At 36.1% G+C, this 22,108-nt stretch overlaps 1 protein-coding gene across 3 annotated transcripts; it reads right to left on the reverse strand.

The window, feature by feature from the left end:
* Positions 1–4,308: 4,308 nt before the first annotated feature.
* LOC137197425 (ovarian cancer G-protein coupled receptor 1-like) lies at positions 4,309–21,402 on the reverse strand. 3 transcript variants are annotated; one of them, XM_067610827.1, is made up of 4 exons: positions 20,919–21,402; positions 7,036–7,273; positions 6,280–6,464; positions 4,309–6,145 (listed from the first exon to the last, which is right to left on the reverse strand). In XM_067610827.1, exons 2-4 carry the CDS (start codon positions 7,225–7,227, stop codon positions 5,638–5,640), a joined length of 885 nt encoding a protein of 294 aa, XP_067466928.1. In that variant the 5' UTR covers positions 7,228–7,273; positions 20,919–21,402; the 3' UTR covers positions 4,309–5,637. The 3 variants fall into 3 exon arrangements, with proteins under 3 accessions (XP_067466928.1, XP_067466927.1, XP_067466929.1); XM_067610826.1 differs by lacking the exon at positions 20,919–21,402 and adding an exon at positions 8,220–8,436; XM_067610828.1 differs by lacking the exons at positions 6,280–6,464; positions 7,036–7,273; positions 20,919–21,402 and adding exons at positions 18,184–18,368; positions 19,027–19,433.
* Between the last annotated feature and the right edge of the window lie 706 nt (positions 21,403–22,108).

The following is a 22,108-nucleotide window of genomic DNA, read 5'->3' on the forward strand; positions in this document are numbered from 1 at the left end:
CAACACTAACATACTAGTCATCCCTGTAGTGTACTGGTTAAGACTCATACCACAAAACTACAACATTTATGTCCAGTTTGATTCCAGCAGATCTTAGTTGCATGTCATCCCCATCTCTCTCTCTCTCTCTCCTCATTTCCTGTCTGACTCTACTGTCTCCTCTCAATAAAGGATAAAATGTACCAAACACCAACAAATAAACAACAAACAACTATGTATGCAAAGCTGAGTTTTATAAGATTTTCATTTGAAATGTTCAAAATTTTCTGAGTTACTTTAATGACAAAATTCAAACTCTCAAAGAGAAGATGAAACCACAACCACATCAAAATTACACTTAGGTGAAAAAAATTCAAATGAAATAAAACACAGTTGGTTTAACCACAGTATTCTGTACACCTACAGTCCAAAGCTGTCTGCTTGTCACAGTTTGCATACTCATTATCATGACTGTTTGCAGTTCTAATGTCATTTTTACACTCCCTTCCTACTTAAGTGAAAAATAATGTCACAAAATTTACCTTGAAAGTTGCAAGACCACACCTGGATGAGTTCCCTACACCATGTTTGATGTTTGGTCCTCTGCATCCAAACAGTCTACAGTAAATATGGTGAGTGATAACATGCAGTAGGTTCCTGATACTATGGAAGAGAGGAAAAAGTAGACAGACATGAATATGTAAAGTACATTAGTACAACTAGCTGGAACGTGGTTCCATTTATAACTTTGGGGAAGCTAAAATGGGACGATGGCACTAGTGATGTAACTGACCTGCACGCTGATATTTGACATGTTTTTTACTCTTCCCGAAAACAAATAAAAAATATTTGTATGAAACAAATATTCGTAAAAAACACAAAAAAACCCCCACTATTTGTGCTTTGCTGAATAAGGTATTTGTATTCAGGCACACCCTTAGTAACTTTGATAAATTTTGTGTATCGTATTGTAAAGTGTTGGTTGGAAGAAACAACTGCAGGCTGACACATCTCCATTTCTAACAACATTAACACATAACTTCTTCAATATAAATGTTATGACCAAACTTAACAGTTTGTGCTTCTCATTTATTAGCATTACATTTGAGTCACAGCCTGGTAAAAATAAACAAAGAAATTAAGGTAGAAAACAACTGACATCAACAGGAATATTCTTTCTGCCAATAATGTACTCCCAAACATATACAGTATATCAGTCCAGTTTAAGATTATCTTGTAGTTTGTTAAGTTTTAAGTGACATTAAATGTGTTTGGTGATAATTGTAACTTTTGTCATATTCAAACTGATGAACTCCCAACATTGAGTGTGATCTTCATTTTATCTGCACCTCCACATTGATGTTTCAGCACTAACTCATGCAACCACTGTGTCATTTCATGTTTCATGCTACCATCTAGTGGCCAAACATAAAACCATCTGTATAATCTCCTGCATATGGAATAACTGTCAAGCTGCCAAGCCACATTGCTGATAGTGCAGTGCTGCACTGGCTTCATCCACTCATCTCCAAACTAACAACAATAACAGGTTTGACTCCTGATTCATTAGAAAGGGTTTTGTATGGTGGCCCCTAAGGACAAAGCACATACAAGAATGAATGCACAAACATTAATAAAAAAGCATGCTCCAAATCAAGAAATGCTACAAATACCAAAATACATATAAAAAAGGACAAACACCTGAAGTGCTCCAGGCTGCTAGGAGGATTTGGAGCGTGTTCTTCTTAATGTTTGTGCTTTCACTCTTGTATATGCTTTGTCCTTAGGGGCCACCGTAGTTTTGGACTACAGAACCAGGAAGAGAGTTCAAACAATTTTCCAGTTTGTGTTATTTTTTTTCCCACCCTCATTCTGTGAAGACCCGCCCCTACTGTGCCTCTGATTGGCTTTGATATTCTTACCCTAACCCTAACCATCTCACTCCTCTTCTGCATTATGTCTATGACCACTTTAGAGCACACAGTTATGCTCCGTGCACACTCTAGATATGACAGTTTATATCTATGACTGCTTCAAAGGGCATGTTTTCACTCCATGCAGGCTCTACATTGGATGGTTAAAGTGTCTAACCGCTTTAGAGTGCATAGTTCTGCTCCCTGAGTGCTCTCATTCAGACAGTTCACGTCTCTGACAGATACATTTCACACTGGTTTATTATCCATGTGGATGCCCAGGTACTTGAAAGAGTCCAACTTTTTGTTTTGAGGGTGAGATGATGTTCATCACACCATTGTAAAAAAGTTCTTTATTTTAGACTTATACATCTGGTCCTGGACATCAGAGTTATTTAGCATAAGGGAAATAAAGTCTAGGGAAACACAACAAGGGAATTTTATATTAAAATGAAGATATGCACTTGATTTGATGAATTTGGATGTCTGGCACCTCTCTGTAGGTTCAGATAAACATTTGAATGTATTTTTGCACAAAACATGCAGAAATCAATGACTGTGGATTTTGTTCCCCATTACTTACATTGAAAGCACATTAGGAAGGGATCTTCTAATGGTCAGTGTGAACAGGAGGAATGATTACAGCGAGCTATTTCAATGTTCATTTGAGCAACTGACTGTTGTTTTAAGACTTGAAAAAATGTGAACATATCCTTCAAGTAATATATGGTGTTATTAAGTGTTACATGCTGAACTAAAATCAACAAACAATAGTCTGGCATAGGCCCTGGGATTCTCCAGATGTTTAGTGACCATGTGCACTATACTAGTGATTACATCATCAGTTCCTCTGTGGTGTCTGTATGCAAATTGGTATGGGTCTAACTGTGGGCCTTCCTCAGACTGCAGGTTGCTCACCATAGTTATTTCCATATATTTCATCACTTCGGGAGTCAAAGCAAGTTTGATACATATTAGCATAACAATAGCATGCATAATAGATGATAATCAATTCTTGTCATGTCTAAGTTAAATTCTTGTTTTTTTCTTCTAATATTCAGCTCAACATTGATGTTAGCAGACAGGACTCAAATAAACCTCACAATATTTTGCTCAGAGCAAAAACTGCCACTTGTTAGTTTGATATTGGAAGAGTACGATGAAAGCCAACAATGGACGCTGGATATCTGTATTAGACACTGAAAAGGAATAAAACTGACATTTAGCAGCCTTGTGACCTTTTACAGGATCATGGCTTTCAAAATAACCTCTTGACTTGTATGAGTGTCCTGTTGGATCTCTGCAGTGTCAGAGGGTTAGAAACTATAAATCTGATAGTTATAAAAATCAGTCAGGCGGTCTGAGAGTAGCCCCGCTGTGGTCACCACGAAACAGCTAGGGTGAACCGACAGGGCGCACAGTTCGCTCACTCTCATAGCTGAGGTCAGCGCAAGCAGCAAAGCTGTTTTGAATGACAACGCCTTCAGAGAGGAGCACTCCAGAGGCTCATAGGGTTCACTCACTAGGGCCCCGTGCACTACCGGCACATTCCACTGGGGGGCAGAGACAGAACTCCAAAACTCTCATGACAGGAGGAAACAGCTGCTGCATACACTTTAACAATGGCATGAGACAGCTGCCTTTTTAGGGTTGAACTTTTCCATGTACCTTATTTGTACATCACTTAGGATAACTCACTCCATGGCCATTTAACCTATACATCTAATCAGTTATATGAAGGTGTCATTCAGGCTGGATGGAAATATGTCATGTAGCTCACATTAGTCTGTTGTGCTTGTGGCTTTTTAGTTGTTTTTTTTCATATGAGCAGACAATCAGGACTGTTTGTTGCTTTAAATGAGTTTTTATCCTTCAGGTTAGACAAAACCTTTTCAGTTTTGTCATTGCAATGCACATAAAGTGTGCAGAGTTGATGAAATTCAGTCACAGTAATGCCTAAAAAGTCAGAGAGAAAACTTTAAAATACAAGATTTCAGTTCCAAAGGTATCTGTGGACTAATCAAACAGGTATTTTGGGCTGGGGAGAGTAAAATGACAGATGTGTGCTCTGAATGGAGTTGAAATGACTCAATACTTGTTTTTTAAACTGTTCTTTAATCACATATGATTAAATACATTACAACAAGTATAATTAATCATCTTTTGTGTACACTATACAACTTATCAATTAGTAATCTTAAGCTCTTAGCAATCATACGTTATCTTCTGAAAATGCATGTTTTTCTTTATAAAGTGTCACCCTGCAGAAAGTCAAAGTATTTAAAGAGATTGTGGGAAATATGTTTTTGTTGGATCTCTGCTGTTGCAGTGTCAGCTGATTAGTGCAACAGTTGGTAATCAACAAGTTATAGAAGGGGGAAATGTACAGTAGGCCTCACTACCGTAACTTATAGTGAAACATATGATATAATTTCTGCTCCACATTATTATTTAAAAAAGTATGAGAACTTAACACGAATAAACATACGTTGGTGATTTGAAAAAAAAAAAAGAAGCAAAATGCCTCCATGGTATTACACAACAGTAGAGTTGTGCTATATGATGATATACACAAGAATCAATCAGCAGATATTTTGTTGATTTGTAGGGTTTAATTCACATAATTAGTAAAAAGTAAACATTCTCATTTTTGTCTAGAAACATATTTTTATAGAATTTCCAGAAAATTTACAATTTCTTATAAAAGTACTGCATATAATAATATAAGATGTTATCAGTATTGCCAAGCCATAGCATGCCGACCACAAAACCTCCTAAAATATAACTTATATTAAATAAAAAGAAATAAATCATATGTTGTTTAACTTGTATGCATAAAAATACCCCCCCCACACACAATAATAGACATACATAGTTATAAGTAGAAAAAAGGTAACATATTATAATGTGTATGAGAGGCTAAAGAAGAAGAAAGTCTATAGACTTGATATGATGATCTCCCTGTAGAAATAAGACGGAGTGGCAGCTATAATAACAGGGTGATCATGGTATTGAACAGCTCAGTTGATCAACTAATAATATCTGGTTTGCTTCTTTGATCAAAGGGAACATAATATGCACATTTCCAGGTCTATATTTTTATTCTGAGGCTCTACTGGAATATTTTTCATTTCTTACAGTTCAAAAAACTCCTTATTTATCTAATACTGCCCCTTTATGCAGCCCCTCAGTTCAGCCTCTGTCTGAAACAGGTCGTTTTAGCTCCTGTCTCTTTAAGGCCCCCCTTTGATGAGCCTACTCTGTTCTGATTGGCCAGCTCCAGGAAGCTGCCCCTTGGCAGACTTAAATTATGAATATAAATGACAGAAAATCACAAAAAGCATGTTATGTCCCCTTCAAAGGATAATAATGATAAACATCAACTTAATGCACATTTGTTGAAGCCCTAACAGTGAACCAGAAAAAGTTAACCTGCATGGACAAACATTTCCCACCAACCACTTCTCTCACAACATAATCAAAACAATGCTTCCTTTTCATCTACTTGTGATGGTCACACCACTGGCTGACAACAAACAGTGTTAGTAGTTTTCTTTTAGCATAGTTAACACAAACATTTAATTAATGTTGTCATACAGCAAATACTTTATTTCTTTTTTGTTTGCTAGTTTAAGTGTATTTTAGTTAACATTCAGACACATTACAGTTAACATCTGTTTTCTCCCTTTTCTTTCTCCCTCTTTCTCTGCCTGCATGGAGCTGACTGTGTACATGTTGTTGTCTTTCATGCTGATGATCTGCTGTTATCATCACTGTTCATTCTGCAACAACACAGAGAGGCCAAAAGCTTGTCTATGACCCCTTTCCTCATGAAAAAATACAGAATCAAGTCTGCAAGAGGATTGAATCTGACAAGAATGAGAATCAGTTCGCTGAAGGTATAATTATCTCTGGCTTCTCCTACCAGGGACCAAATGATGTTGGGCAGAAACAGCAGTGTGTAGATGAGCAGCACCAGGACCAAAATTCCCACAATTCGTCGTTTTTCATCAGAGGAGACCGAGATGGCAGCAAACAGCGATTTGAGGGTCCCACCCAAGAAGAATATGAGCAGTGGGAAAGGAACGAGGAGAAAGACAGCGGAAATGGTTTCTGAACCATCAGACTCAACCCAGTAATAGTAAGGAAGGACATAAACAAGAGGAAGTGTCCAGACCACGACACAGACTACAAAGGAGATCTTGATGGTTCTCCTGACGCGGTACCACAGTGGCCATGCGATGAGCAAATACCTGTAACACAAGATACACAGTCTATCATCAGATACAGAATATTCCTGACTTTAAGGAGATTCAGATATATATGGTAATATAATGGTCATACACATGGAAGTAGCTAAAAACATACATGATAAACAGATAGCTACCTTTCCAGGGCGACACAGACCATGAAGCCAACACTGGCCATCACACCAAAGCAGTAAATACAATAGAAGATTTCTTCGTTCTTCCAGTCAGGTTTTGCCACTAAGACGATCATGCAGCAGAGCTGAATGATGTCAGAGATGAGGAGGTTGATGATGAAGATTGGAGCAACATTGTTATTTTGCACCTGCAAGAAAACAATGGTAGAAATAATAAAAGCAGCTGGAAACATTTTTTTTTTCAATTTTCATTTACGACCTTTGCACAAAATGTGCAAAAATACAAGTGCATGGAATTCCAAGTAATGATAAATACGTCATTTTGCTCTGCTCAGCAATTGCAGTCAGAAACATTCATGCATCGACCAATGTGTCATCAAATATGACACAATGGCCAATCAGTGTTACAAGACTCAACAACAACAAGAACATATACATATATATAGAACATATATTTCTTGATTATTTAAATCAAATCCCAAAATAATGAGCTCAAATAATGCTGTACAAATTGTCCTGACAAATCTTTTATGACAATTTCTTCTCTACAAGTTAATGATTCTGTTAACTTCACCTTAAGAGAAGCTGGAATGAATCTACACATGTTAACTGCATGTGTTTAAGGTCCAATTAGCTTAAATTTATAGGTCATGACAAGACTTCCTTCCAGCCCCCAAGCAGGATGAAGATTCATTACAGACAGACTGTATGACAGACACATGACCTAAAATTAATAAATCTTAGTCATAAAGTACTCACCTGGGAATAAAGAGAGTAGATGGCCACTAGAGTCAAAGGAAGGCCGATACTAATGATTACGCATGTTATCACATACATAATATTAGGTCCAGCAAAATTGGGGTAGGTTTCATTGCTTGCATTGCTATAATCATTGTCGGTGTAGTTATAATCATAGTCGAATGTGACATTGCTGTAATTATTGCTTTCCATCTGTGAGGTGTTGATGTAGAAATCTTCTTCTTCTTCAGAGTGAAACCTGTTGTATGAGAGATCAGTTTATGGAAGTTTTTTAATATCTACATAACATTGTTAAGTGACATCACTAAAGTCTTGAGGTGCAAGTTCACACAAATACAGTGTATATTATAGCCACAAAAAAAGGTGTCTTTGTTACATTTTTTCCTAATAATATCTCTTCAGGGCTGCAACTAATAATTATTTCCATCAACGATGAAGCTGCAGATTATTTTCCTGATTAAATGATTAACCTTGTAGTTTATAAAATGTAGTGTTTTGTCAGATAATACAAGTCCTTGTGATGTCATCCCCATCTCTCTCTCTCTCTCCTCATTTCCTGTCTGACTCTACTGTTTCCTCTCAATACAGGATAAAATGTACCAAATCACCAAAAATAACCAACAAATAAAACAAACAAACAAAAGAAACACTTATGGGATGGAATCATTAATTGACTGTAATCTATCTTGGTTTGTGTAACTCTATCCCTCTGTTAGACTTTTATTTTTTATCTTATTTTATTTCTTTTCATATTGTCACAGCAGAGGAAACTCTTTCATATCTCAACTGTCATCAAAACTGCATATATCACTATAAATACCTCTATGTGGATCAATGTTGGCTCAGAACATACAGTAAATGCAAGAAATACAGAAATATAATAAACAACATTTGTTTCTTCATTCTTCTTTATTTAGCTCATTTTATTTCATTCAAAATAGTGAAAAGTTCTGAATGTTATTATCTTTTTAGCTATTTTCTTTTGTCTTTGTTACACAACTTTTACACATCAGAATTGTATTTACGGGAAAAAAATGCAAATGAAATAAAACACAGTTGGTTTAACCACAGTATTCTGTACACCTACAGTCCAAAGCTGTCTGCTTGTCACAGTTTGCATACTCAGTTCTAATGTCATTTTTACAATCTCTACATACACAAGTGAAAAATGTCACAAAACTTACCTCGAAAGCTGCAAGACCACACCTGGGTGAGTTCCCTACACAGAGGTTGATGTTTGGTCGTCTGCATCCAAACAGTCTACAGTAAATATGGTGAGTGAAAGCACTGAAACACATTTGTAATCAACTGATCTCAGATCACATCACTCTCCGATTGGCCAAAACCACACAGGATATGTGACATCCTCAAAGATGTCACATACAGGGTTGTGGTTTTATCTTCCTTTGAGAGTTTGAACTTTGTCATGAAAGTAACTTCATGTGAATATTTCCAATGAAAATACAAAATTCAGCTTTCATCATTTCCAGGAATTCCTGGAAGACATTTCTAAGCAGTGCCACTACCTTTATTCTCATTCGTCCCTGTTTCTATGTTTCTATATTATGTGTCTTACTTTAACTCAGTTTTATTATTGAAAATACTGTATATTTTACTGTATATTTTATGACACACAAATACTTGTTTTTCTCACATGTGAAATTTATTTAGAAGGGAAGAGAGGGAGAAACTTACTGGTTGGACAGCAGTAAACTGTCACTGTTTGCATGTTGGTTTTCATGACTGTTTGCATCTCTGTTTTCCTTGTTTTGCATCACTAAATTCACAGTTTTTATGTGCTACATTATGAATAGAGTGACACCATTATTGCTTCTACACTGGATGACAGTAAAACAAAAAAGTACAAAGGAAATGCACAAAATTTACTTTTGAAAGCTGCAGGATCTCAACCTGATTGAGTGGTGAGTATGAGACACAGGAGGTTCCTCTACTTAGACTTCTAAAGAAGAGAGAAGTTGTACTTTTTCAAGATTGTTGCGATTGGCATTCTTGCTATAAAGCATGCATATTAGGACAAAGGTTAGTCTCATTCACCTGGTGAATGTAAGTCCAATATTCACTCTCTTTTAGCTCTGTTTTTGTTCTCTACCAACTCCTGAGGGAAATATCTGGCTCTTTAGCTGCTAAATGCTCCACTATGTTCACCAGCTAGTCTACAGCTAACTGTCTGTTGGTGCTGAGCAGGTAGTGTACAGTGGGTTTTTAGAGCTTTTCCTCTGATAACAGCTGCCTGCTGTGGCTGAAAATGAAGCTATAAGAGCGCAGAGAGTGAACCAAGAGGGTGACAGATAAACAATGAGCTGAAACTCTCTATAAAACTCCATAAAGCTGAGGAGAGCTGCAGAGATGCTGATAAGTAATGAATGAGTCGTTAGTATTTTGTGCCATTCAGTCTAATTAATCAGACTTAATAATAAAAATAATAATATTAATAATAATAATATTAATAATATTAATAAAATTAATCTGAAATTTGTCCCCAAAAGTAGCCTTTGACAGACACACACACACACACACACACACACACACACACACACACACAGATACACATCTCCTGTTCCTGTATATCAGTATATATCTCATGCTTTATTTCTCACATTTCACACGGTTTTTTAGCATCTAATAATCTCTGTTCCTACCAAAACCATTATTTCCATGATTACAATGTTCCTCAAAGTTTCACACAAACATGCTGACAATGCACAAAATGGAACTGGAGAAAACATGGAGGCATGGAGAGGAACGCAAAACCTGATCATGAAAACTCAACTCACAAATAAAAGTACTGTGAACACATAATGAAAAGCAGCAGGAGTACTACTACTGCTATCATTACTACTACTACTACAAATAATAATGATCATTAGTAAGTATAAGTAGCGAAATACAGAAGGCCTAACAGGAAAATGTAAACATGTTCAAGAAGTTCCTGCTTAAAATTGTATTTATGCTAAATAGTAAAATACCACAAAGCTTCCTGGTTACGTGCTGCTGCTCCACCACTACGATGTGTTAAATGTATCAGCAACTGCAGATTGTTATCTGCTTCTTAAAAGCCCCTGTACAGCAGTTTCAGGAGAAGTTATTGCATAATTTAACCTCTTCCTCCTTTTTTTTTTGCTATTTGCAAAAATGCAGAACATGTGGGGGTAACAAAAATAATGATAGTTAATAAAACAAAGTAATGAAATTAGAAGTGTTACTGTCAGACAATTTTGTGTCTGGTTACTACATTATTCAGTATTTCTGATATAATGTTCAAATTCCTTGAAAAAAAAAGAACATATTTGGGTAATACAGAGAGTAATTCTTTCCAATGAGGTCAATAATAAATAATTAAGTCAATAATAGTTTCTTGTGTGATAAGAAAGAGAAAAAAGGACCATGAAGTCTTTCACAACGTATTACAGTAGTGAAAACCTGCTGGGTGATGGTAGGAGGAAGTGACACTTGATATTTCTTATGTTGTTGTTTTTATATCCTGTTTAGGTTGTAAACAGTATGAAATGTTTTAGTTTTAAGTTATTTAATTTGACAAATGACTTTTTGTGTGTAATTTATTATAATTTATATTTCTTATGATATCAGTTGTTAAAAATGTAAGCTATGGCTAATATGTATAAACATCAACATAATTTAAAAAAACAACAACAAAAAACACCATCAGCTACTCTATAGGTTCATGTTCATCATATCATCTTCTCCTGTCTTAAGTTATGTTGCTTAAGAACTTTTATAAGACAGATTTTACACACTAAACATCACTGTGGAAAAATTTTTACCCAGTTTGGTTCAATATCGCACCAATACAACATTATGTTAACTTTACTCAGTAGCAATAGTGTCACACACAACAAGCTTTAGCTAAAAATTATATATATATATAGGCTATATATGTTTTTGTTGTTGAGTCTTGTAACATTGATTGGCCAGTGTGTCATGTTTGATGACACATTGGTCGATGCATGAATGTTTCTGACTGCAATTGCTGAGCAGAGCAAAATGACATATTTATCATTACTTAGATAAACAATAAAACAATAATTAAAAAACCTGACATGTAAGTTTAAAAAGAGTAGAATAGAATGTGTACTGACACATTCACCATGTCTTACTAACACTATCCATATATTACTATTAGGAATAAATGTTATAAGTTTCATAAAGGACTGATAAACACAGATGCTGTTCATCATAACTTATGGGTGACATAGCATCTCTATACTGTTGCTAGTAGGAAACCTTTCATCAATAAACATATTATCACATCACAACCAACTCTTTTTAATAGCCTTAGCTGTTACCAAAGAGGCTGTTGAAGACATAACAGAAAGAACAACTTTTAATAAAAACCTCAGACAGTATTTTCTAGATATATGGACTCATGTCACTGACATGTCGGGACATTGCTGTTACCTTATTTTTCTTTTAATGATGCACATTAGCTGCTAGTTAATCTAAATCTTATTCTGAACAGATAACAACTTGTACTTGTAAGATATGACTCACCTTTCCTGTTATTAATATGAAGTTGATATTTGGTTTCATCATGTCCATATCTGTAAAAGCTGTTGGTTAACTCCCTCAACGTTCTGCAGATCTTGTTAAGCTGTCACTCAGTCACTGCAGCAGTTTCCTGTTTTTCACTGTACAGACTGTGAAAAGCATGTAGGGGTGAACTTTTCCATGTACCTCATTTGTACCTCACTTTGGATAAAAGTGTCTCACACATAAATAAATGCAAATCTGAACGTAAACTACAAGAGATACTCAAACAAAACTTGTACAGATACAAGTCTTATCTCGTCCACTTGGACCTACTGAGCAATATTTTATACAGTGTAATATTACAGAAACTGGTCATAGGACAACTCACTCCATAACCTTTTAACCTATACATCTAATCAGTTATATGAAGGTATCATTCAGGCTGGATGGAAATATGTCATGTAGCTCACATTAGTCTGTTCTGCTTGTGGCTTTTTAGTTGTTTTTTTTCGTATGAGCAGACAATCAGGATTGTTTGTTGCTGTAAATGAGTTTTTATCCTTCAAGTTAGCCAAAACCTTTTCAGTTCTGTCATTGCAATGCACATAAAATGTGCAGAGTTGATGAAATTCAGTCACAGTAATGCCTAAAAAGTCAGAGAGAAAACCTTAAAATACAAGATTTCAGTTCCAAAGGTATCTGCGGACTAACCAAACAGGTATTTTGGGCTGGGGAGAGCAAAATGACAGATGTGTGAAATTTTTATAGAAGGGAAGAGAGGGAGAAACTTACTGGTTGGACAGCAGTAAACTGTCACTGTTTGCATGTTCATTTTCATGAGTGTTTGCATCTCTGTTTTCCTTGTTTTGCATCACTAAATTTACTTTTTCTCTGAAAACAGCTGCCTGCTGTGGCTGAAAATGAAGCTATAAGAGCGCAGAGAGTGAACCAAGAGGGTGACAGATAAACAATGAGCTGAACCTCTCTATAAAGCTGAAAGCTAAAAGGTGGTCTAAGGTACATAAAATATCAAAGTAAGTATATATATATTATGGTTATTGATGAATAATAAGTCGCTTAGCAGATACAACATTTTACTGGATGATAATTAGTGTTCTTTTCAGGGCTTGTTAATGAATTCAAACACGGGTCAAATTTGACCTGCCGACACTAAATTAGGAAGGTTAAAGACTTGATGTAATGATGTTAATCCAGTCAGAATAAAAAGCTTATTATTGAATGTTAATGTCAGGAGTGTCAATTTTTTCAGCTTCAGATGTATCATTTGATTTGTTATAAATGTATTAGTTAAATTAGTTAAATGCCTCTCAAGGCTATTGTATCTCTACATACAGGAAAACTTGATAATTCTTTACGTACCAGTGAATACAGTGCGTAGATAGCCAGTAAGGTCAGTGGAAAACCTATCGAGATCACAGTCCACGTAATCACGTGTAAGAATATTGGAAAATCATTTTATAGAAAGACAAACTCTTCAAACACGTAGTCATACAGGGTGTCATTGTAGTCAAAGATGTAGTCGCTGTAGAACGGTGCCGTTCTTCACAGTGCAACCTGTTGTTTGTAATAACAAAAGGCAGAAGGTTTGTTAGCATCTACTAATCTCTGTTCCTACCAAAACCATTATTTCCACTATTACAATGTTCCCCAAAGTTTCACACAAACATGCTGACAATGCACAAAATGGAACTGGAGAAAACATGGAGGCATGGAGAGGAACGCAAAACCTGATCATGAAAAACTCAACTCAAATAAAAGTACTGTGAACACATAATGAAAAGCAGCAGGAGTACTACTACTACTATCATTACTACTACTACTACAAATAATAATGATCATTAAAGTAGGGAAATACAGCAGGACTAACAGGAAAATATAAACATGTTCAAGAAGTTCCTGCTTAAAATTGTATTTATGCTAAATAGTAAAATACTTCAAAGCTTCCTGGTTACGTGCTGCTGTTCCACCACTATGATGTGTTGAATGTATCAGCGACCACAGATTGTTATCTGCTTCTGAACAGCCCCTGTACAGCAGTTTCAGGAAACCTATTGCACATCCAACCTCACATTCAAATACTTATAGACAATTTTGTGTCTGGTTACTACATTATTCAGTATTTTTAATATAATGTTCAAATTCCTTGAAAAAGAAAAAGAAAACAGGTTTTTCTTAGAAAGTTTGTAACCGTCTATATGAGACGTGGCTCCAAAGAACATTTTCCAATGAGGTCAATAATAAATTAAAGCTGCAAGCAGCGTTGAACGGGCCCTTGCGCCTCCATGCACGTCGGGCCACGACGCAATCGAAGGTCTTCTGTCACGGGCATGTAGATGTTTTCAGACCCGGGCTGTTTTCAGAAAATGCAAGAAGGAGATAAACATCACTTCCTTCGTCCACTGTTTTGCCAATTATCCATGTGGATGCCCAGGTACTTGAAAGAGTCCAACTTTTTGTGTTGAGGGTGAGATGATGTTCATCACACCACTGTAAAAAGTTCTGTATTTTAGACTTATACATCTGGTCCTGGACATCAGAGTTATTTAACATAAGGGAAACAAAGTCTAAGGAAACACAACAAGGGAACTTTATATTAAAATGAAGATATCCACTTGATTTGATTAATTTGGATGTCTGTCACCTCTCTGTAGGTTCAGATAAACATTTGAATCCATTTTTGCACAAAACATGCAGAAATCAATGACTGTGGATTTTGTCCCCCATTACTTACATTGAAAGCACATTAGGAAGGGATCTTCTAATGGTCAGTGTGAACAGGAGGAATGATTACAGCGAGCTATTTCAATGTTCATTTGAGCAACTGACTGTTGTTTTAAGACTTGAAAAAATGTGAACATATCCTTCAAGTAATATATGGGGTTATTAAATGTTACATGCTGAACTAAAATCAACAAACAATAGTCTGGCATAGGCCCTGGGATTCTCCAGGTGTTTAGTGACCATGTGCACTATACTAGTGATTACATCATCAGTTCCTCTGTGGTGTCTGTATGCAAATTGGTATGGGTCTAACTGTGGGCCTTCCTCAGACTGCAGGTTGCTCACCATAGTTATTTCCATATATTTCATCACTTCGGGAGTCAAAGCAAGTTTGATACATATTAGCATAACAATAGCATGCATAATAGATGATAATCAATTCTTGTCATGTCTAAGTTAAATTCTTGTTTTTTTCTTCTAATATTCAGCTCAACATTGATGTTAGCAGACAGGACTCAAATAAACCTCACAATATTTTGCTCAGAGCAAAAACTGCCACTTGTTAGTTTGATATTGGAAGAGTACGATGAAAGCCAACAATGGACGCTGGATATCTGTATTAGACACTGAAAAGGAATAAAACTGACATTTAGCAGCCTTGTGGCCTTTTACAGGATCATGGCTTTCAAAATAACCTCTTGACTTGTATGAGTGTCCTGTTGGATCTCTGCAGTGTCAGAGGGTTAGAAACTATAAATCTGATAGTTATAAAAATCAGTCAGGCGGTCTGAGAGTAGCCCCGCTGTGGTCACCACGAAACAGCTAGGGTGAACCGACAGGGCGCACAGTTCGCTCACTCTCATAGCTGAGGTCAACGCAAGCAGCAGAGCTGTTTTGAATGACAACGCCTTCAGAGAGGAGCGCTCCAGAGGCTCATAGGGATCACTCACTAGGGCCTCGTGCACCACCGGCACATTCCACTGGGGGGCAGAGACAGGTCTATAGCCAAAACTCTCAGGAGGAAACAGCTGCTGCATACACTTTAACAATGGCATGAGAAAGCTGCCTTTTTAGGGTTGAACTTTTCCATGTACCTTATTTGTACGTCACTTTGGATAAAAGTGTCTCCCACATGAATAAATGCAAATCTGAACGTAAACTACAAGAGATACTCAAACAAAACTGGTACAGATACAAGTCTTATCTCGTCCACTTGGACCTACCGAGCAATATTTTATACAGTGTAATATCACAAAAGTTGGTCATAGGATAACTCACTCCATAACCTTTTAACCTACACATCTAATCAGTTATATGAAGGTATCATTCAGGCTGGATGGAAATATGTCATGTAGCTCACATTAGTCTGTTGTGCTTGTGGCTTTTTAGTTGTTTTTTTCATATGAGCAGACAATCAGGACTGTTTGTTGCTCTAAATGAGTTTTTATCTTTCAGGTTAGCCAAAACCTTTTCAGTTCTGTCATTGCAATGCACATAAAGTGTGCAGAGTTGATGAAATTCAGTCACAGTAATGCCTAAAAAGTCAGAGAGAAAACTTTTAAATACAAGATTTCAGTTCCAAAGGTATCTGTGGACTAACCAAACAGGTATTTTGGGCTGGGGAGAGTAAAATGACAGATGTGTGCTCTGAATGGAGTTGAAATGACTCAATACTTGTTTTTTAAACTGTTCTTTAATCACATATGATTAAATACATTACAACAACTATAATTAATCATCTTTTTTGTGCACTATACAACTAATCAAGTAGTAACCTTAAGCTCTTAGCAATCATACGTTATCTTCTGAAAATGCATGTTTTTCTTTATAAAGTGTCACCCTGCAGAAAGCCAAAGTATTTAAAGAGATTGTGGGAAATATGTTTTTGTTGGATCTCTGCTGTTGCAGTGTCAGCTGATTAGTGCAACAGTTGGTAATCAACAAGTTATAGAAGGGGGAAATGTACAGTAGGCCTCACTACTGTAACTTATAGTGAAAAATATGATATAATTTCTGCCCAAATTATTATCTAAAAAAGTATGAGAACACAATTCAGTAATTTGGAAAAAAAAAGAAGCAAAATGCCTCCATGGTATTACACAACAGTAGAGTTGGGCTATATGATGATATATACAAGAAACAACCAGCAGAAATTTTGTTGATTTGTTAGATTTAATTCACACAGTTAGTCAAAAGCAAATGTTTTTGTCTAAAAACGTGTTTTTATTGAATTTCCAGGAAATTTACAATTTCTTATAAAAGTACTGTGATATAAGATTGTATCTATATTGTCAAGCCATAGCATGCCGACCATAAAACCCCCTAAAATATAACTTATATTAAATAAAAAGAAGTAAATCATATGTTGTTTAACTTGTGTGCATAAAAATACCCCCCCCCACACAATAATAGACATACACCGTTATAGGTAGGAAAAAAGTAACATATAATGTAAATGAGAGGCCAAAGAAAAAAAGTCTATAGACTTGATATGATGATCTCTGTGTAGAAATAAGACGGAGTGGCAGCTATAATAACAGGGTGATCATGGTGTTGAACAGCTCAGTTGATCAACTAATAATATCTGTTTTGCTTCTTTGATTCAAGGGGACATAACATGCACATTTCCAGGTCTATAGTTTTATTCTGGGACTCTACTGGAATATTTCTGCATGACTTCCAGTTCAAAAAACTCCTTATTTATCTAATACTGCCCCTTTATGCAGCCCCTCAGTTCAGCCTCTGTCTGAAACAGGTCGTTTTAGCTCCTGTCTCTTTAAGGCCCCCCCTTGATGAGCCCCCTCTGTTCTGATTGGCCAGCTCCAGGAAGCTGCCCCTTGGCAGACTTAAATTATGAATATAAATGACAGAAAATCACAAAAAGCATGTAATATCCCCTTCAGAGGAGAATAATGATAGATATCAACTTAATGCACATTTGTTGAAGCCCTAACAGTGAACCAGAAAAAGTTAACCTGCATGGACAAACATTTCCCACCAACCACTTCTCTCACAACATAATCAAAACAATGCTTCTTTTTCATCTACTTGTGATGGTCACACCACTGGCTGACAACAACCAGTCTTAGTAGTTTTGTTGTCATACAGCAAACACTTCATTTATTTTTTGTTTGCTAGTTTAAGTGTATTTTAGTTAACAGTCAGACACATTACAGTTAACATCTGTTTTCTCCCTTTTCTTTCTCCCTCTTTCTCTGCCTGCATGGAGCTGACTGTGTACATGTTGTTGTCTTTCATGCTGATGATCTGCTGTTATCATCACTGTCCATTCTGCAACAACACAGAGAGGCCAAAAGCTTGTCTATGGCCCCTTTCCTCATGAAAACATACAGAATCAAGTCTGCAAGAGGACCGAATCTGAGAAGAATGAGAGTCAGTTCGCTGAAGGTATAATTATCTCTGGCTTCTCCTACCAGGGACCAAATGATGTTGGGCAGAAACAGCAGTGTGTAGATGAGCAGCACCAGGACCAAAATTCCCACAATTCGTTGTTTTTCATCAGAGGAGACCGAGATGGTAGCAGACAGCGATTTGAGGGTCCCACCCAGGAAGAATATGAGCAGTGGGAAAGGAACGAGGAGGAAGACATAGGAAATGGTGTTTGTGACCCTAGGATCAACCCAGTAATAGTAAGGAAGGACATAAACAAGAGGAAGGGTCCAGACCACGACACAGACTGCAAGAGAGATCTTGATGGTGCTTCTGAAGTGGTACCACAGTGGCCATGCAATGACCAAATACCTGTAACAAAAAAATACACAGTCTATCATCAGATACAGAATATTCCTGACTTTAAGGGGATTCAGATTTATATGGTAATATAATGGTCATACACATGGAAGTAGCTAAAAACATACAGTATAGACAGATAGCTACCTTTCCAGGGCGATACAGACCATGAAGCCAACACTGGCCATCACACCAAAGAAGTTAATATAAAAGAAGATTACATAGATCTTCCCGTCAGGTTTTGCCACTAAGACGATCATGCAGCAGAACTGAATGATGTCAGAGATGAGGAGGTTGATGATGAAGATTGGAGCAACATTGTTATTTTGCACCTGCAAGAAAACAATGGTAGAAATAAAAAAAGCAGCTGGAAACATTTTTTTTTTCAATTTTCATTTACGACCTTTGCACAAAATGTGCAAAAATACAAGTGCATGGAATTCCAAGTAATGATAAATACGTCATTTTGCTCTGCTCAGCAATTGCAGTCAGAAACATTCATGCATCGACCAATGTGTCATCAAATATGACACAATGGCCAATCAGTGTTACAAGACTCAGAACAACAAGAACATATATGTTCTATATACATATATATATATATATATATATATATATATATATATATATATATATATATATATATAGAGAGAGAGAGAGAGAGAGAGAGAGAGAGAGAACATATATTTCTTGATTGTTTAAATCAAATCCCAAAATAATGAGCTCAAATAATGCTGTACAAATTGTCCTGACAAATCTTTTATACAATTTCTTCTCTACAAGTTAATGATGCTGTTAACTTCACCTTAAGAGAAGCTGGATTGAAGCTACACATGTTAACTGCATGTGTTTAAGGTCCAATTAGCTTAAATTTGTAGGTCATAACAAGACTTCCTTCCAGCCCCCAAGCAGGATGGAGATTCTTCACAGACAGACTGTATGACAGACACATGACCTAAAATTAATAAATCTTAGTCATAAAGTACTCACCTGGGAATAAAGACAGTAGATGGCCGCTACAGTCAAAGGAAGGCCGATACTAATGATTACGCATGTCATCACATGCATAAAATATGGTTCAGCAAAGTCGGGGTAGATTTCATTGCTTGCATTGCTATAATCATAGTCGAATGTGACATTGCTGTAATTATTGCTTTCCATCTCTGAGGTGTCAATGTAGAAATCTTCTTCTTCTTCAGAATGAAACCTGTTGTATGAGAGATCAGTTTATGGAAGTTTTTTAATATCTACATAACATTGTTAAGTGACATCACTAAAGTCTTGAGGTGCAAGTTCACATAAATACAGTGTATATTATAGCCATAAAAAAGGTGTCTTTGTTACATTTTCTCCTAATAATATTTGTTCAAGGCTGCAATTAACAATTATTTTCATCATTGATTAAGCTGCTGATTATTTTCCTGATAAATGATTAACCTTTTAGTTTATAAAATGTAGTGTTTTACACATTGTAAAAAAATGACACTCATGATTTCTGTGAGCCTGCGGGGATGTCTTCAGCTTACGATTTGTTTCTGACCAACAAGCCAAATCCTAAAGATTTTTAATGTACTGTTGCATATGACAAAGAAAAGGAGCAAAGCATAATGTTTAACAAGCTGAAACCAGAGAATATTTGGTCTTTTTGCTTGAAGAATGATTGAAACAATAATTTGAAAAAACAATAAAGCAATAAAGTAGCAATGAGAATAATCGACTAATCATTGAATTTCTATATTTCATCAAAAAATAACTTGTCAGATAATACAAGTCCTTGTTATGTATATAAATATTTTTACATGATGATGTGAGGTCATTACTACAGAATTTCATACAGTTATTTCAGTAATTTAAGGTACAGAGACATTGGTCTAGGATGGTTTGTCTTCTGCACTTGACATCCCACCAGTTGAATAACTCTGTGCTCTCTGATTTTGGACAAGGAGGTTTGCATGTCTGACCAAACCATTTTATGAATCATCTGCATATTTTATATTTTGTTTACAGATTGTGCACTCTGACTATGTTTTGGAGTTAACATGAAAATAAAATAGAGGAAACAACTGCAGGCTGGTACATTCACCATGTTTAACAACACTAACATACTAGTCATCCCTGTAGCATACTGGTTAAGACTCATACCACAAAACTACAACATTTATGTCCAGTTTGATTCCAGCAGATCTTAGTTGCATGTCATTCCCATCTCTCTCTCTCTCTACACATTTCCTGTCTGACTCTACTGTTTCCTCTCGATAAAGGATAAAATGTACCAAACACCAAAAATAACCAACAAATGAAACAAACAAACAAAAGAAACACTTATGGGATGGAATCATTAATTGACTGTAATCTATCTTGGTTTGTGTAACTCTATCCCTCTGTTAGACTTTTATTTTTTATCTTATTTTATTTCTTTTCATATCGTCACAGCAGAGGAAACTCTTTCATATTTCAACTGTCATCAAAACTGCAAATATCACTATAAATACCTCTATGTGGATCAATGTTGGCTCAGAACATACAGTAAATACAAGAAATACAGAAATATAATAAACAACATTTGTTTCTTCATTCTTATTTATTTAGCTCATTTTATTTCATTCAAAATAGTGAAAAGTTCTGAATGTTATTATCTTTTTAGTTATTTTCTCACCTTTTTTTGTCTTTGTTACACAACTTTTACACATCAAAATGGTATTTACGGGAAAAAAACACAAATGAAATAAAACACAGTTGGTTTAACCACAGTATTCTGTACACCTACAGTCCAAAGCTGTCTGCTTGTCACAGTTTGCATACTCATTATCATGACTGTTTGCAGTTCTAATGTCATTTTTACAATCTCTACATACACAAGTGAAAAATGTCACAAAACTTACCTCGAAAGCTTCAAGACCACACCTGGATGAGTTCCCTACACAGAGGTTGATGTTTGGTCGTCTGCATCCAAACAGTCTACAGTAAATATGGTGAGTGAAAGCACTGAAACACATTTGTAAGGAAACTGATCTCAGATCCCATCACTCTCCGATTGGCCAAAACCACACAGAATATGTAACATCCTCAAAGATGTCACATACAGGGTTGTGGTTTTATCTTCCTTTGAGGGTTGGAACTTTGTTGTGAAAGTAACTCAGAAAAATTTCAACATTTCAAATGAAAATATTATAAAACTCAGCTTTTATCATTTCTGTATTTCTACTCGTCTTACTTTCCCACAGTTTTGTTTTTCAAAATACTGTATATTTTCTGAGTTGTCATCACAACTTTTTCATACTGTTTGTTTATGAGACAGTCAGATATTTGTATTTCTCACATGTGAAATTTGTATAGAAGGGAAGAGAGGGAGAAACTTACTGGTTGGACAGCATTAAACTGTCACTGTTTGCATGTTGGTTTTCATGATTATTTGCATCTCTGTTTTTCTTGTTTTGCATCACTAAATTCACAGTTTTTATGTGCTACATTATGAATAGAGTGACACCATTATTGCTTCTACACTGGATGACAGTAAAACAAAAAAGTACAAAGGAAATGCACAAAATTTACTTTTGAAAGCTGCAGGATCTCAACCTGATTGAGTGGTGAGTATGAGACACAGGAGGTTCCTCTACTTAGACTTCTAAAGAAGAGAGAAGTTGTAGTTTTTCAAGATTGTTGCGATTGGCATTCTTGCTATAAAGCATGCGGGAGCATTAAAAAAGGCATGAATATTAGGACAAAGGTTAGTCTCATTCACCTGGTGAATGTAAGTCCAATATTCACTCTCTTTTGGCTCTGTTTTTGTTCTCTACCAACTCCTGAGGGAAATATCTGGCTCTTTAGCTGCTAAATGCTCCACCATGTTCACCAGCTAGTCTACAGCTAACTGTCTGTTGGTGCTGAGCAGGTAGTGTACAGTGGGTTTTTAGAGCTTTTCCTCTGATAACAGCTGCCTGCTGTGGCTGAAAATGAAGCTATAAGAGCGCAGAGAGTAAACCAAGAGGGTGACAGATAAACAATGAGCTGAAACTCTCTATAAAGCTCCGTAAAGCTGAGGAGAGCTGCAGAGATGCTGATAAGTAATGAA

This window comes from Thunnus thynnus, chromosome 14 (genome assembly GCF_963924715.1).
Source record: "Thunnus thynnus chromosome 14, fThuThy2.1, whole genome shotgun sequence".
NCBI classification, from domain to species: domain Eukaryota; kingdom Metazoa; phylum Chordata; class Actinopteri; order Scombriformes; family Scombridae; genus Thunnus; species Thunnus thynnus.

Bases quoted from the DNA above. Each gene is read 5' to 3' on its own strand.
- LOC137197425 (XM_067610827.1), bottom strand. From the start codon at position 7,227: ATGGAAAGCAATAATTACAGCAATGTCACATTCGACTATGATTATAAC. The intron at 6,465-7,035 runs GTGAGTACTTTA...GTTTTCTTGCAG, and splicing joins TCTACTCTCTTTATTCCCAG to GTGCAAAATAACAATGTTGC. The intron at 6,146-6,279 runs GTAGCTATCTGT...CTTGTGTTACAG, and splicing joins GTCTGTGTCGCCCTGGAAAG to GTATTTGCTCATCGCATGGC.